This window comes from Monodelphis domestica, chromosome 2 (genome assembly GCF_027887165.1).
Source record: "Monodelphis domestica isolate mMonDom1 chromosome 2, mMonDom1.pri, whole genome shotgun sequence".
Lineage (NCBI taxonomy): Eukaryota > Metazoa > Chordata > Mammalia > Didelphimorphia > Didelphidae > Monodelphis > Monodelphis domestica.
The window spans coordinates 419321914-419339738 of record NC_077228.1 but is presented as its reverse complement, the minus strand read 5'-3'; the positions used below and the strand labels follow the sequence as shown (position 1 = coordinate 419339738).

The window sequence follows — 17825 nt, the reverse complement described above, 5'->3', positions numbered from 1 at the left end:
TAACATTCTCTACGTAAAAAATAACATCTTTGATTTCTTGCCTTCATAAATAAATGTAACCAATTTCAGTAATCAAAACCAACAGCCATGAAATTCACTCAAAACTAACTCTTTCTTCAGAATCTCTATTTCTATGAAGCATTTCCCAAGCACAGAAGTGCCCTCAGGACCATTTTCATAGATGAGACATTCAAACAATTCCAAATAACTGTCAGGAACTGTCAGTTCTACTCCCTTTAGTAAATAAAAATAACCTTTCAGAAGCCAGTTATTTGCTCAGTCCATGTTTTGTACTCAACATGTGACAGTTCTAAGGCTCTGTTTTTTATGCCAGTGAAATTTGTTGAAATTTTCCAATTTGATTCCTTTCACTATTAACAAAAATAACAGGGAAGGAGGTGATCACTGGTCCATTCCTTGAAGATTACTAATCAAATTTTAGGAAAAAGCCCAAAGTCATTGGCTTCCTGAAGGTAGCAGACAAATTGCTTTCATTGTACCTGTCAGACTGTTGTCAAACAATTTGTAGGAAAACAGCTGGTCTCCACAATACAAAATTAAAATGGATGGAGGCCTGGCCAATTGATGCAAGTTGAAGGTTTGCCCATAGCATGGATGACATATCCCCTCTATTTAAATAATGAGTTTATTAAACTTGGAGCAGATATTTAAATGGGGATAATGAAGAGCCACATGCTCAGAGTTAATCTTAAATATTTCAGTTTTAGGAATAATAATAATAAATAATGATGATGATGATAGCTCATGTTTTTATTGGGTCTATGGTAACAACATACATTATAAACATTGTCATTTGATCCTAACAAGAGGGAGTTTTTAACAGTTATTTTTATAGATGAGGAATCTGAGGATCAGAGTATGCCAAAATTGAAAGAGTACAGAACTTGGAGTCTGAAGACCAGAGTTGAAGTATTGATTCATTCTGTCACTAGCTGAGTGATCTTAAGCAAGTAACCTCATCTTTTTATGTATATTTCTGAATCTAAAATATTCGGAAGGGTAATTTATATGAAGCCCAAGTTAAAATATTCTATTATTCTTTAAGTACTATTTTTTGCAGTACCTTTAGTGAGATCTTTTTCTTCAAAGCCATCACCAGAGATAACAAGCATCCAATTTATTTGAAGTAAATCTGTGGTCAGATGACCTTGGATAAGTATGGTTCAAGATAAAATGAAATAGTTTTTTTCCTCCTTTGGAAGTCCATTTCTGTTCCCATCTCCCTCACCCAATAATAACTGTAATGACCATGCTTCTACAATTCTGCACTATTATTTGTTTTAGTAAGGTTAGTGTTCTCTTTTCTAATTAGAAATCAATGCTGGAACTATTCTTCTTTCCTTAAATGCCCTTGGCCCTCTCCATAATTCAAGTCCTTCCCAACCTTTTGTGCCCATGGGTTCAAACCTACAGCTGAATGGTCATCAGATGATTGGAACTGGAATGTATAGGAGAAGTGGAATGTTTGGGCTGGGACTTTGAATGTGTTTATTATTTCTGGACTCAAAGTTATCAGCTAAATCTGCTTCTTATGTCTTGTAACAAATAAGCATTATTTAATGCCCTTCCTCTTACTTGTTATTTTTCCGACCCTTTTTTCCTGGAAAGGATAAAAATTCCATTTACCTCAGACCACATTTTCTTGCTTGTGGTTCTATTGCTAATTTTTTTTTATTTTGTCCTTTGTCCTGGTTTATTAGTTGCTCAGTTGATACTTAGGAAAGAATTGTGCTTGGCAAATCCAATTAAATTCAGCAAACATTATTAAGAGCTAATATTTGCAAGATTCTCTGCCAGGCAGAGGGGATAGAAGATAAAAAATTTAAAAATCCCTGCTCTCAAGTATAAGCAATGTAAATGGCAAACAGTGAATTAGGTTCAGAAAGATTAGTTGTGTGACTGTACAAGTCAGTCAATTAACATTTTTAAGCTCTTACTATGCTCCAGAAAGTCCTAAGTTCTGGGGATCCAAAGAAAGGAATAAGACAATTTCTTCTCTAAAGGAGTTCAGAGCCTAATGGAAGAGATAATATGTAAAATAATTATAAGTTGGAAAAAATTAGAGACCATCAACACAAGTTGGCACTCGTATTAAGATGGATTGGGAATAATGTCTTGTAAAAGGTAGTATTTTTAACTAGGACTTGAAGGAAGTCAGGGAAACCAGTAGACAAAAAGAAGGGAAAGAATTCTAGACATAAGGAATAGCTAGTGAAAATACCCAGAGTCTGGAGATGGAGTAGACTGGGCAAATGTCTGGACTGCAATGAATCTAGGAGGGAATAAAGTGTAAGACTAGAAAGATCAATAACTGGACCTGGTAGTCATTTTACTGGTCTCTGTCTCAATTTCCTCATCTGTAAAATAAGAATAATTGTCACAAGTGAATTTCTGGTTTAATTTTTGTCAAAAGTGAATTTTGGGGAGAACATAACTGACTCCACTTTGTTCTGTAGGTTTTGTTGTTGTTGTTGTATATGACCTCTGCATGAATTGTAAGACCAACTACTAGTGTCTTCTCTGCTCTCCTAATTAACACTAAAAAACTCCAAACTCAATTGCAAAAAAAAGAACATTTAGTCTCTGAAATGTCCCCTTCCTTCATCTGATATTTGATTTAGTGAAACTAGTTATACTAAGAGGACAGTTTCTCATGTTTTTTTTGTGTGGATAATGATATGTTCTTCTAAACAAGCACATTTTTATTTTTATAACTAAATGCACTATAATAAGCAGCCATTTATTTATTTGTTTGATTTGTTTAATATATAAAATCTACTAGCTGAATTGTAAGTAACACACATTCCTCTGAATTGCTGATAGGGTGTTGCACTTAAAATATAAAAAAAATAAATTCTGTTTCTATGATTGGTTCTAGTTTATTGGCATTAATTGACATTTATGCAACACTTCTTCATTGGATTGTTGTGAGAAACAAATGCAAAATATATAAAGCTTTTGAAAACTTTAATTTTTTCTATTATTATTACTGGAGGGTGATGTTGCAGAACAATAACTAAATCTTGTCACCTTCTCAATACTCAGAGTCAGGGGATACAATATTTTGCTGAAATCCTCTCAATTCCACTAAGTTTTCTCTACTTCCAATCCTCATTTATTTCTTCTTTTTATGAATATCCATGAGAGGCACCATGGCTTAGCAGGCTGGCCTTGGACTCAGGAAGCCCTGTGGTAGTTCATGTTCTGCCTCTCACATATTCTGTGACCATTAGCATATTGAATAACCGCTCAGTGCCTTAGGCAACTGTTGAAGACCATATCAATCAGTCAATCAATAAACTTTTATTAAGTTTATTCAATTTGCTAAGTTCTGGGGATAGAAAAAGAGGGAAAATATAGTCCCTATTTTCAAGGAGTTTTTAAAAAATAATAGGCTAACTATAAAAATAATACAGCAATGAATTCATTATGGGTTTGTAAACTGATTTTAGATACTTTCTTGCTATGGTTAGAAAGTATCTTCAGTTTACATAAGTGAAGTGAAGCTCATAAGTGAACTTCTCTTCAGGGTCAGGCACAAGGATGCTAAGGAGATTCTTGTTATAAAAATAAAATATTTATTGAAAATATAAGGATAAAAAATGATTTCTAACTCTAAGGAATTCTAACTCCACCCAAATAAAACTCCCTGGTTCCAAAAGGAACTGCTTCTCCTGTTTCCACAGGCTTTACTGATCCTTCCTGATCTGACTAACCCAAATTTTTATGATTCTAAATAAACTAACACTATCATCCTTATAATTCTTATCTTCACTTCCAAGTTATAAAAATAACAAAGGTTAGTTGGTTGAGTCTCAGCAAGAGCCAAGTTATGATTTGTAATCATTACATATAATTGTATATCATATGATATAAAAGATAATATATCTTATTACACATTTATATTTAGATAATGTAGTTATTTATTTTACATGCCATAATTTTCTTTTTGTATTGATTAGACATAAATTCCTCTTTTATCCATAGATTGACAGGTAAACTATTTTGTGCTCTTCTAGTTTGTTTATGGTATACTCCTTCATTTCTAAGTCATGCATCCATTTTTTACTTTATTTTAGTGTATGGAATGAGGTGTTGGTCTTTGCCATGTTGGTATCTGCCATGTTCTTTTCTAATTTTTTTTTTCCCAGCAGTTTTTGTTGAATAGTAAGTTTTCCTTCTAAGGGCTCAGATTGTTGGGTTTGCTAAATACTTTGTTGTTATGGTCATTGACTACTGTGTGTTGAGTCCCCAATTTTTCTAATGATCCACTACTCTATTTCTTTGCAAGTACCAGATTGTTTTGAAGATTGCTGCTTTATAATACCATTTGAGATGCAGTGCAACTAAGTCACTTACCTTCATATTTTTTCCCTATGAATTTTCTTGATGTTCTTGGACTTTTGTTCTTCCAGATGAATTTCCTTATTTTTTTCCTGCCCTATGAAATAATTTTTGTTTTGTTTGATTGGGATGGCACTGAATTGATTTAGGTAGAATTGTCATTTTAATTATATTGTCTTGGTCTACCTATGAGCAGTTATTGTTTTTTCCAATTGTTTAGATCTGACTTTATTTGTGTGGAAAGTGTTTTGTAGTTGTGATTATATATATATATATATATATATAAACAAACCAAGGAACTATATATATATATACATATATATATATAGTGAGATTTAAAATGGTTGAGGTCTCAAACTGTAGTGAGTTAAAATGGTTGAAGATATAAATTGTGTTAGATATAAGAGAGGGTGAGTAAATTTTGACTGCAGAAATATGTTTCACTACAGTGTCTTGGGTTTTAAATCAAATATAAGGTGGTCGCCAGGGAAATATTCCCAATTATTCAAATACACAAGTGAATTGGGTTTTATAGAGATTTTAATTAACAATACAATGAGTAATCAAAGAAAGAGAGAGAGAGTAAGAAAGGAATAAGTATGAAGGGCCTCAAGCCAATATGGCCTAGACCTGAGTCTTAAGAGAGAAATCAGTCAGTTTTTTTAACACTCACCACAAGGTCTGACTAAACAAGGATTCTAGTAACACCAGGCCAGCTCTATCTCAGCTGACTTCACCAGAGAGCCTTCCAGCCAGATACTGTTCCAAAGGGCCTCTCTCCAGAGCCTCCAGAGGGACAGAGTCCCCTTAGAGGAGCTCCAGGGAGACCTCCTTAGAGATTGTCCTCCAAGAGTTTCCCTTCTCCAGAGCCTCTCTCAAGAGATTCTTCCTAAGTGGTCCTCATCAGAGATCCCCCAAAAGGAATTCTCCAAAAGGAATCTCTTCAAGAGATTCTGCTTTTTCTTATATAGGGGTTTTTCTCCCATGTCACCTCCCCTAAGTCCCTACATCTACCAATCACTGTAGACGCTTTCCAAAGGACTGCCCATCTAAATTCCTGCTAAGTCCACCAATCTCCTCAGTAAGTCTGAATCAGAAAAAATGCTGCTGTGTCGACCAAGATCCTCAGTAAGTCTGAAAGAGAGAAAACACAGCTGAGTCAACTAATCTCATCAAGAGAAAACTTGCTGGACCCTTTTAGGTACCTAGCATCTCATTGTTTCAATTCTAAAAACAGGCCTGGCTCAAAGAACTCCTTGCCCCACCATAAGCATGGATCCAAGTACTTTCTTTGTTTAGCAAGGAGTTTTCTGCCCTAAAGCAGTCTTAAGTATGGGTGGAGTAGAGGTCCTCCCATTTCTGATCCTGGCAAGTTCTCACATCAAAATGGGGAATGCTTTCTCAGTAGGGAATTTGTTCCAATTAAGAATTCCCCAATGGGGAAATTTTTAACATTCACAAGTCTGAGAGATTTCAAGATTTACAATATATATAGAAGGTAGACTCCCAGGTATTTTATATTTTCTATCATCATTTTAAATTCTTGTTGATTTTTATAAGTAGTATAGAGAAATGTTGATGATTTATATGTTTGTTTCATATATTATAACTTTGCTAAGTTGACAGTTGTCCATTGTTTGGATAAGATTCTCTTGGATTCTCCAAGTATATCATCATGTGTACTGCAAAGAATAATAGTTTAATTTAATTTCTTCATTACCTGTTGTAATTCCTTTTATTTCTTCTTTACTCATTGCTATAGCTAGCATTTCTAGAACTATTCTTTTTCTTTTTGAATGTCATGAAGGATTTTGTTTTTTAGCTGGTATGAAGTACTGACAAAGTACCAATATCTAAATTAGAGAATGCTTACTATCTTTCTCAGAAGTTTAGAAGGTCAATGAAAGTCATAAGCATGTGATGCATGCAAATTATGAGAAGGAAAATGACAAGTTCTAATTCAGGGAAATGTGGAGGTGAATGTAGTAAGATGATTTTCAAAGCAGAAAGCAATTTAGTAGATTAGATGATTTTCATTAACTCTTAGAAATTATGTTTAAGTCAATTTATGATGTGTTTACACAAAACATGAGAGATGGCAAGCAAGACTCAACAAAAGCATAATTAAAATTTTAATACATACAGATTTCATTTCAATTTTCCTTTTAAATTTTTTTATTCTCATTTTTTAAAATTGGCACTATTTCACTGAGTTTATTTGTATGAAAGAAAAGAGCTCTCTGTACATATCAAACTGTTATTATTTACATATGTAATATTTTGGAGATCATCATTATTTACACATTTCCCCAACAATGTTTAAAGGAAATCTGATTAATTATATCAATATTCATTTGTAATATATTCCTTCAGATAAAAACTACTTTCACAGAAACAGAGCCTTTTAAAGCAAAAAATATACAGATAAACACATTCCAGATTATAAAACAGGATTGCACTACTACCCTAGGATTGAGTCTCTGATGAACTGTTATTCTCAGATTTGCCTTCAGATATTTTTGAATCTATATTTTGGTACTTATATAAAACATCATATTAATCTTATAATTCCTTGCTTTTGGAGGAACAGAGGCTCCCTATGATCTTTCCTATCATCTTTTATTTTTGTTGCATTTGTGTTTTCCTAAAGCAGAACATATAATAATGCTTGGATACATCCACGATAATAGCATAATTGTTTTGAAAAGTATGATTATTTCAGAAACTGTTGCACTACTCTGACAGAATTCTCTTATGAAACTACTCTATCTACTGTTACATTGTGTAATGAAAAAGTAGGAATTGGATTCACCATGTAATCAGTCATTACCTGGAAAATAAAAGGGATAGACTAAATGACATTTGAGACCCCTTTTAGGTCTAAAATACTAGGATTTTAATCTTTCAGGCACATTGGAAAAAGCAGTAGTCTCCAAAGAAGGGGCTAGGACCTTCTAGAGATTCCTATGGCTTGATGCCAAGGGGATATGTGGGGAGGTAAATTGACATTCCCCTCTAGCTAATTATGAGGCTTTTATCTAACACAGAGTTCTATTTACCCTTCACCCGTTATAGCCCAGTACTTTCCCAGTTCACTTGTCTTCCACTATTGGTCAACTTGCTAAACTCCCAGGCCATTTTAACCTAACCCATCCCTGAATGTTTATAGTGACACCTGCCAAGGTACCATTGGCACCCTTTCCATATCTTCTAGTCAATTTACACACGGGGGTAAGGGGAACTGATAAGAATGCTTGATTAAAAAGTTTGTAAATCACTGGCTTAGAAAAAGAAGTGTAAGTCTTTTTATACCCCTTGACTACACTTGATAATATAGAATAGGGATAAACATGGATCTGAGATTATCTTTGAATTGTCCTTTAAACAAAGATTTTAAACCTTTATTACAAATTTTTTCTTAACTTGAGCTTCAAATAGTTATTAGATACAGTTAAATTTCAATGATCTTTTTACAATATTTAACCTCAAAGTATATTTTCAATTTCTTATTTATATGGTATAACAGGTGATAAAGTCCTTTGTTCCTATCTATTACTTATTTTAGTTCAATATATCAGTCAAGAGGAAGTATTCAACTCACTGAACTGTCTCCTACTTCCTTGTCATAAATCATAAATAAAGTCAATTAAGGCAGAAAAAGACAATGCTACTTAGATTGGTACTAAGAAAGAACGCTATCTTCAGGAAAGGGTAAATACATTGTTCTCCTTGGAAATCAGGGCATCTGAGCATACTGTTTTTATATGTCAGAATCAAGTGACTTAATGATATAAGTAATATTTTGTATTTCCAGGATATCATTCATTTTTTCTTCTGAAACTTCATAACCCCATTTGGGATTTTCTTGGCAAAAATAGTGGAGTTGGTTTCTCCACCTCATTTTACAGATGAGGAAGCTGAGGTAAATAGGTGAAGTGACTTGCCCAAGGTCACACAGCTATTAAGTCTCTAAGGTCAGATTTGAATTCAGGAAGATGATTCTTCCTGACTCCAGGCCTGGTACTCTATCCATTGTGCCACCAACCTGCCCCTTGAGGACATTAGACATAGTCAATTGCAAATATTAAAATATACTAAGAAAGTTAGATATAATATTGGATAGAATTCTAAAATTCTAAATGTGAAGTCAAACTCTGAAAGATTGGAGTTCAAATACTGTCTCTGACTCTAGATATTTGAAACTGTAAATCTGTAAAATGAATAATAATAGAACCTACTGATGATCAAATTATATTTATCTAGAAATTGCCTTATGAACTTTAAAGTATTATATAAATGTGAACTATTATTATATATTAGCAATATTTGAATTGTTGTAATTGATTGTTCGAACTATTCTGTTCCTCCTATTAGTAAGCTTAATTAACAATTGAATCCAGAATTTGAAACGTATGCTTAATCTTCTGCCCACCTTGCCAAAAAATAGTGAAAATGACCTAAAGGTAGATAAGTGATGAGTGAAAAATCTAGAATATTCACAACATGGAAAATCTGTCTCTAAATAGCAGAGTGTTGTCTCCCCTTACATGACTTAGAAGAAACTTGAAAAATAAAATACAATTTTGTTTTCTTTTCAGATATAAAGCCATTGTGAATCCTATGGATATCCAGACATCAGGTGCAGTTCTGTGGACCTGTGTGAAAGCCATTGGCATATGGGTAATTTCTGTGCTGTTAGCAGTTCCTGAAGCAGTGTTCTCTGAAGTGGCACATATCAGTAGTATGGATAATGGCAGCTTCACAGCATGTATGCCATACCCACAGACCAATGAGTTACATCCAAAGATTCACTCAGTGCTGATTTTCTTGGTCTATTTCCTCATACCTCTTGTTATCATAAGTATTTATTATTATCATATTGCTAAAACATTGATCAAAAGTGCACATAACATCCCTGGAGAATACAATGAACATTCTAAAAAGCAGGTAAGAAAACAGGTGGGAAAAGGTACTATAGACTAGTAATTGATTTTCATTTTACCTAGTAAGTTCAGGAAATTGTGAAAGAATGAATGAAAAATCATTTATTAAATGTTTCCTATGTGAAAAGTATTGTGCTAAGCACTGAAGATACAAATAGAAAAATAGAGAGTTTCTATTCTCATGGAGCTCAAATTCTAAGTAGGGGGTGGGTGACAGAAAGCACACATAAGATTTCAGTCACATGGAAGTCAAATGGAAAGGTTCCATTGTTCTTAGAATGAAATAGCAGAATAGTATTAGAGCCTTCTTAATAGTCAGGACAGGGCTGGCACATAGATGTGTTATATATTTACTCAATGTAGTATGAATTGAGGTGATCTGAGAGGATCTTACTTGCCCCTTCTGTGCCCCACTGCTCCACCAAATGTTGCCCACAATCCTGTCTAAAGGCTTAAAATTCTATTATTAGAATTAATTTCTCAGAGTTAATGTCTCTTTTAGATGTAAATGTCTTCACGAGAAGGGGTTGACATATAATATTGTTAATCATAGTTATTCTGGCCATTCGTTTACTTAAATTTTTTTTCTTAGAGAAGCTAATTCTAAAATGCAGGTAGGAAATTGGAGTTTTATTGAAAGTAAGGGATGGAGAAAGAATTAATTGTAGAGTATGGGCACTGCCTGGGGAAGGAAGTATAAGTGGGTTGACATTATAGAAGTTGCTAGGCATCCTGAAGGTTACATGGAAGTGCAGGACACTAAGGACAAGTGAATTCCAGGAAGAAGAAAGAGACTGAAGGTGAATTGGACTACTTTATAATTTTACTTAAAATTGGCCCTAAATTACCACAATGAAAAAATTTAATCTCTGAAACACTTTGTCATTAAGAGCATTTCCAATAAAAATAATCATAAAGGAACCAAAATACTCCTGAAAGCTAGGGCTTCAAAGAAAGGCCTTATTACATATAAACCTGGAAAGAGAAATTTTCAGTGCCTTAGATAACTCACTAAATGGATTCTAAAAGTAGTTGCAAGTATATATATATATATATACATATATATATATATGTGTGTGTGTGTGTGTGTGTGTGTGTGTGAGTATATATATATACATATATATATATGTATATATATATAAAATAGGGGAATACCTTCTCTGGATTTCCCTACACCAATAAAATTATACATCTTTTTTATAATAATCCACTGTATTTTGTTTGTTTATTAGATTTATAAAAACTGTATAGTTATTCTTAAGAAAATGCATTAACTTAGTACCAGTATCAAAAAGACTAAACATTGATTAATAGGAAAATGTTCTGATTTTTATTTTTGTATGTTATTCTCAAGTACACAATTACACTATTGTCACACTTCCCAATATGATTTTCTTTTTATGTATTTTACTTTTTTTACAAAGTGTACAGAGGGAGGGACATACAAAAATTATAGATCTTAATGAATTCCATTTGAAAGTATCTAAACTCAAGGAAAAGTCTTGCTCAGTAGCAATACCTTTTCTCAATTTCTTCACAATTCTAAGTTACAAGTTCTAAGAGCTATAATCAAAGTGTCAGAAACTAGATGGTAGAAAATGACTTAGAAATAAAACAAAAGAAACAATCATTGCAGCTTCCCCCCAGGGGACCAAGGTCATGGAGACTTTCAACAAAATAATTGTCTCCAAAATGCATGCTACTGTAAAAATTAAAAGGAATTCATTTTGATTTTTAAGGTGTTATAAAAATTTTATTTTTAACTATTAACAATTTGTGGAAATCTTAGAATTTTTCACCATTCAATAATTTATCTATACAGGTAGTAAGATATGGGGAGCAAGATAGACTTCGAGTAAAGAGATCATAGATCATGCATTTAGGACTAGAAGATATATTGGAAATCATCATTTTACAGATGAGAAAACTCAAATAGGTTATTTGAATTACCTAAAGTCATACAGGCAGTCATTAATGGATTCTGGATTTGAACTCTTATTCTGTGGCTCTAAGTTCAGCATTCTTTCTTACAGCTTTATGCCATGTGACCATGGGCAAATCACATACTCTCCTTGAGACTCAGAATCCTCTTCTCTAAAATGGAGATGCTAATACTTGCATTTCAAAGAATTTTTTGGAGGAAAAGAAAGCTTCTTAAACTTTTAAGGGCTACATCAAAGTAGATTATTATTAGATTACTATTTGGAAGGGTTGGGGTTAAAAAATAAGGCCTACTTTGAAAGGCCCTTCTGTTTTTTTTTCTAATTAGAGAATTCTTGTGTCTGATAAATGCCCAAGTTTATTTAGTTTTCATGCCTCATTAATTGGGTGGATTTAATATAAACAGAGATAATTTGTGTTAATAGTTGGAGGCTTGAGAAAAAGAAAAGCAGTTAAACATAAGAGAGCTTTGAAAGATTGTGGATTGGAAATGTAAAAGGCTTGGGAATTTACTTGTGATTGATCATCTTAGTGTATGTAAACTGTCAAATACAAGTGGTAACAGCAATACTAAGTGCTGTGATTTAACTAAGAGATTTCACAGGAATGCCAGTTGCCATTCTGATGAATAAAACTCATTGTTGTGCTGATGTAATTTGGATGCATTGTAATAGCAAGGTCCACTTCACTAATGTCAATGATTGTTAGATTGGAGGCTCACTTGATTTGATTCCACTCATCTAAATGATTATTCCTCTTCTATTTTCAGATGGAAACAAGAAAACGCCTGGCTAAAATTGTCCTGGTTTTTGTGGGCTGCTTTGTGCTTTGTTGGTTTCCAAATCATGTGCTCTACATGTATCGATCTTTTAACTACAAAGAAATTGATCCATCCCTTAGCCACATGATTATCACCTTAGTAGCTCGAGTGTTGAGCTTCTGCAACTCTTGTGTCAACCCTTTTGCACTTTACATGCTCAGCGAGAGCTTCAGGAGACATTTCAATAGTCAACTTTGCTGTGGGAGAAGAGTCTATAGGGAGAAATCCACCAGCTACCTGCTTAGCTCCTCTGCTGTGCGAATGACTTCTCTGAAAAGCAATGCTAAGAACACAGTGACCAATTCTGCCTTCTTGAATGGGCACAGCGGGAAGCAGGAAATGTCTCTGTGATTCCAGTCATTTGACTCACTACTTGAAAGAACCCACTCTATATAATTGCTGAGCTGAGCATGACTAAACAATTCTTTCCTTCTTCCTACATTTGTTCAAGGAATTCATTAGAGGATTGATCACTGTTGACTCAGAGAAGGCAAGGCAAACAAGACAAGTCTTTTTCTTTGAATGGGTTCTTTAATCACATTCAACAAATGGATTGCCCACGTAGAGAAAGACTGAAGAGCAGTATTAAATTCCTTCCATATCCTCAACCCACATCTTCCCTGACCCCACAAAAAATCCAACAACCTGATAAAACCCAATATTACAACTATGATTTAAGCGATTGCTATAGTTGGCTGCAGTGTGTTTTCCCTTAGCAATGTTTTTTTTTTTTTGAGAGGGAGGAATGTGACATGAATTTTTATGTTTCTTAAGATATTCCATAAGGGATCATATGACACAGAGAATCATTTTTTTAGAGAGAACTTGCCATTTCTGGTATAGGCCACATTGACAGTTGTTTACTTTGGATAATTCATGGATAATGGTGCCCATATATGTACAAAATGAAAGTTACTTCAAATTTGGACACACATTCAAAAATGATGACAATAGCCATTGAAAATCTGGTGACTGTGTCAGCATAACATCATTTCCAACCTCCCAAAGTTTGTCTTCTAAGATGACATGCCATTTTTAACAGTAAAAAGAAATAAAAACAACAATAATTCACTAAATGATGAATTAGTTTAAGGCTTAGTACCATCTGTACTAAAAAGCGGAATTCTTTGTGATGAATGTTGGTGATGAAGTTGCCCTTGAGGCTATGATCAACTACATACATCTATTGTCTCTTGAGAACAAAAGTTACAGGAACTCTGCCATTCCTGTCAGCTTCTGAACAACAACAACAACAAAAGATTAAAAATCTATATTCTGATGAACTTGCTTTATGTTTCACATTTCATAGGATTATAGAATTAAAGTTAGAAGGGATTTTAGAGGTCATCTAGTACAATATCATTTCATAAATATGAAAACCAAAACCCAGAGAGATTAAGTGACTTTGCTTAAGATCACATAAAAAAGATGCCATAGTCAAAATTTGAACCCAAGAATTATGATTCCAAATTCAAGATGCTATCCACTATACCATAGTACCTCATAATCTGTTGTGAATTGGCATCTATTATTTTTAACATAAAAGTAAATATGGTCTTAATTAAATAATCCAGTTTCCTATCAAGAATCAGAAAGCCTTATCTTTGAATCAACCCACTGTAAAATATTGTTGTTTCCAAATGACACATAGCACAAATGAGTTAGATTATTTAAGTTGTAAAAATGATAGTGCTAAGGGACTGTAGTGCAAATGGTAAAAGATTTCACCCTCACAATTCATCATAAGAAATATAGTTGTTGACTTTTATCTCATTCAAACATTGCATGTAGTTGAACTCACTCCCTCACAAGTGTTGGATATTCATGTAGTTCTAATTATTTGGATGTTTTCCCTTATATTGACCTGAAATCTGCCTATTTATAATTTTCATCCACTGACCTAATTTCTTTTCTTGAGAATATATATAAAGGCCTACACTTGGGTTCAAAAACTCCACTACAGGGGGCACCTGGGTGGCACAGTGGATTGAAAGCCCAAAGATGGGAGGTCCTGGGTTCAAATCTGGACTCAGACACTTCCTAGCTGTGTGACCTTGGGTAAGTCACTTGACCCCATTGCCTAGCCTTTACCACTCTTCTGCCTTAGAACCAATATACAGTATTGATTCTAAGACAGAACGTAGGATTTAAAAAAATCCACTCCATACATAACTACAGAATTAGAGAGATTTGTCCTATGAATATCTTTTCCCTTTTTGATTATAGGAAATTTTAAAGGCCAAATGGTCCCTTTTTTTTTGGGTCTTGTAATTTCTGCTTGACCAGCCAATTGTTTCTTATTAGTCAGAATTAGTTTCAGGTTAACACTTCACTAGATACAGTCCTTTACTTTGTGGGAACTAAAATTGTTATGATATAGCATTTTTGGCAGATGTCTGTGTAGTTAAAATACTCAATCATAAGTATATTTAACATCTTTTCCAGTTTTATGATTTGTATCAGTAATTCATCATCCATTTCCTCCATCCATCAGGGTGGTTTGGATTACATTCTTATGAAGTAATTTGTTTTTCTTGTATCTTCACCAAAATGTTTATTGCCATACTTTAAATTCTTGAATTTTTATATAGGAATATGTTTAAACAACAATAATACACTACTGCCCTTTAAATTGGATTTGTTTCCTTAAATTCAATTCAACAATTATTAAGTGACTACTAAAACCATAGCACTTTCCTAGGCACTGAAGATACAAAGCTTAAGATGAAAATTTCCCTGAAATGGACATATTTCAGTCATGAATCTTTTCCCACAAAGGCTCAACAATATGAGGGTGTTTATAATTTGTGTGTTGAAATTTCAATTTGACTTATTATTTATATTCTGTGCTTTTAAATAAACATCTGAAGATGTCAGGGCTTTTCCTGTCCCTCTTCATGGTTATTTTCTCCTGTGAAAAATGGAAAATTTCAACTATGTTACACAAGTCTCTCTTCTTATTATATTTTTGTATTCTCTGTAGGAACACGTTTATAATTTATCTGAGGTTTCCTCTTCACTTAGCCTTTTAATTTTAAAAATCCTTTAATCATGTCAGCAAGACTCTGGCCAAATATAGTTTCCTCAGTTATCAGGAAATATCCTTCATCCTTAGTCAAGAATTTGTCATTTCAATATTTTAAGTTATGATATGAAAAATTAAATCTTGTTCTTTAACAGCATCTTTATCATAGCCAGCTGTTGACTCTGCATATTTCCTTTCTCTTCCAAATTCACAACCTTCAAGTCACATATGATATGCTTATATAAAAAATCCTGTTAATTTAAAACTATCAGAATAATCATAGTATTTAATCTGACATCTGGCTAATATTAAAATTTGCAAAGGATAGATGGAAAGAACATACTTAATAAAGCACTCTACATATTAGGTTTATGTTAAGTATTATCTATACATTTGCTAATACTAATCATTGTTAGTCATTGATTCTAATTTAAAAATAGCTATGTTAGAAATGTATGTTTCTCTACAAAATTTGAGAGTAGCTAAGAATCTCTGGATAATATTAAGGTTGTATATTTCCCATTTTGTGGCTATTTTGTGACTTTTTCTTTGGGGGTATTTGTTGGGACTTTATTTTCAATATATTTGCATTTTCATTTGAAGTTGATAATTACCTAGTTTTTGAGAATTTTGAAGAAAAAAGATCAACTCCTGATTTTTAGGATACAAACAAGCTATTTTGATGATTATCTGTGCATATGTCTATAGTATACAATTTAACTTCTGTGACATATAGCTGTTCTGTAACTTTGTTTATGCTTTTCCCAGAAGGACTTCCTTTTTGGAGTGATGTGATTTTCTAATAACTAGCTCCAATCTTCCCTTTTAAAAATACAGATAACTGAAAATTTGATGTCATAAATATATATTTGGTACCTGAGATTTTCTCTAAACAATACTAAAACAGAAAAATTACCGCATGTACTTAAAGGAGCAGGCTAATATTAAACTCAGATCTAAGAGTTTGGTATTTCTTGGATTTTCTCAAAGATTTTTAGATCTATTTATTACTACCAGACACTTCTAATATTTCTCCTTAAACTTAGTTCTAAAGATGAAGATGAGAATTTTTATCTAGAGTTCATCCACACAATAATGTCATAGAAACAAAAACCCATGAGTAAATAAATAAAAGAGGGAAAATATGTAAAATGATGTATTGGGTTATTTCTGCACATTACCTAAATACATTATAAGGGAAATAGAACTGTTCCCTACATATTAACTACACTTTTGTCAATGACAGAATTGAGATAGAACTAAAGAAATAGTTATGGAATATGTTTGCTACTGTGTGGTACAGGGATATTTTGAGGGTACATTTTGCCACTAGAATATTTTTGATGTCATACCCATGATAGAAATGGCATATTATGCTACTCTCCCATAGATAGACGTGTAGGAGGAGCCATAACTGAGAATTCTAATAACAGATCCAATTCACTTGCCCTTGGCGAATGGAGATACTTCTAAAGTATGACTACTTTTAATTGCAGTTGATATTCATTAGAGATATGTTATGGGAGTTAGAGATAATGAGGAACAGGTTGTTCAAATGTGACAGAAGGTTAAATGGAGAAGACAGAGACCCAGGTATTGAACTTAGAGGCTAAGAGAGAAAGCTGTCAGGGAATTTGTAGATGACAGCAATATGGATTTGGGAAGAATAGAGTGAGTGAATTTTATAGTAAAAGAAGTGGTTGCTAACTTATGGTAACAGAGAAAGATATGAAAGTGGCAGTGTAAGCAACAAATTTGCAACTCTTTTTCTGGATCTGTATATCAGGGACTATGAAAGAAAATATAGCTGTATTTAAAGAGACTTCCAAGACAATTGGTATCTTCATGAAAAAAAAAATGAAGTCATAGGACCCTAGGGAGTGGGGATGATGGCAGCTTTGAAGTGCAGAGAAAAAGCAGGAGATAGACCAACAAAGGGGCCAGTAGGAGACAAGCACCTTATCTCCCAAAAAGAAATCATGCCATGCATAATATCTACATATGGAACATTGATGTCATTGCCCTGTGCTAGTTTTTGTTTCATATCATATAAGTTATACAAATAGACAAAAAGTTTGTCCTAGTATTATAGAACAGTGTTTTTGTTTTGTCTTGCCTAGAGATTATTATGGTAGGAGGTATGGTATTAGCATAAAGTAAATGAGAATGGTAGAAAGTTGTGTTTATTAATTTTCTTTGTAAAATTATTTTGACTGAACCGAATAAATAACTAATTGACTAAATTAACAGTTAAAATTGGCAAACCTATAATGTGATTTAGAAGGCCTAGCTTCAATGTTTGAAATGGCATTTCAAAATCTGAGATTGATTTCTTACAATATTGCCCTCAGGAACTCTAATACACACATACACACGTGTGTGTGTGTGTGTGTGTGTGTGTATGTGTATATATATATATATATACACACATATATATGTATATAATTAAGACTCCCTTTCTAGGTTTAAAACATGACTTAAAGGAATTAAACCACCTATACATTTGTGGAAGTCATTTCAAGTTGTCCAGGAAATATGTAGAGTGTTGGGGTAGCTTTCTAATTTCAATCAAATAGTCTCTAGAATTTGGGCAAGAATCATCAGATTTGGTGTCATAGCTAAAGTATTGCTACAAAATTGCTACAAAATGAGAGACAGCTAATCCTGATCATAAATCTAGTAATTTTTAATAAAGGCATTTCAGAGATTAAAAATGAGATAATTTAAAAAA

At 33.2% G+C, this 17825-nt stretch overlaps 1 protein-coding gene across 1 annotated transcript in view; it reads left to right on the top strand.

The window, feature by feature from the left end:
- NMBR (neuromedin B receptor) overlaps positions 1 to 16228 on the top strand; it is a 32653-nt gene extending 16425 nt beyond the window's left edge. Inside the window, exons 2-3 of the mRNA XM_001380878.3 lie at positions 8964 to 9312; positions 12019 to 16228. Coding sequence (XP_001380915.1) covers positions 8964 to 9312; positions 12019 to 12420 — 751 coding nt within the window. The 3' untranslated portion in view covers positions 12421 to 16228. The remainder of the gene's footprint in view (positions 1 to 8963; positions 9313 to 12018) is intronic.
- Positions 16229 to 17825: the final 1597 nt, after the last annotated feature.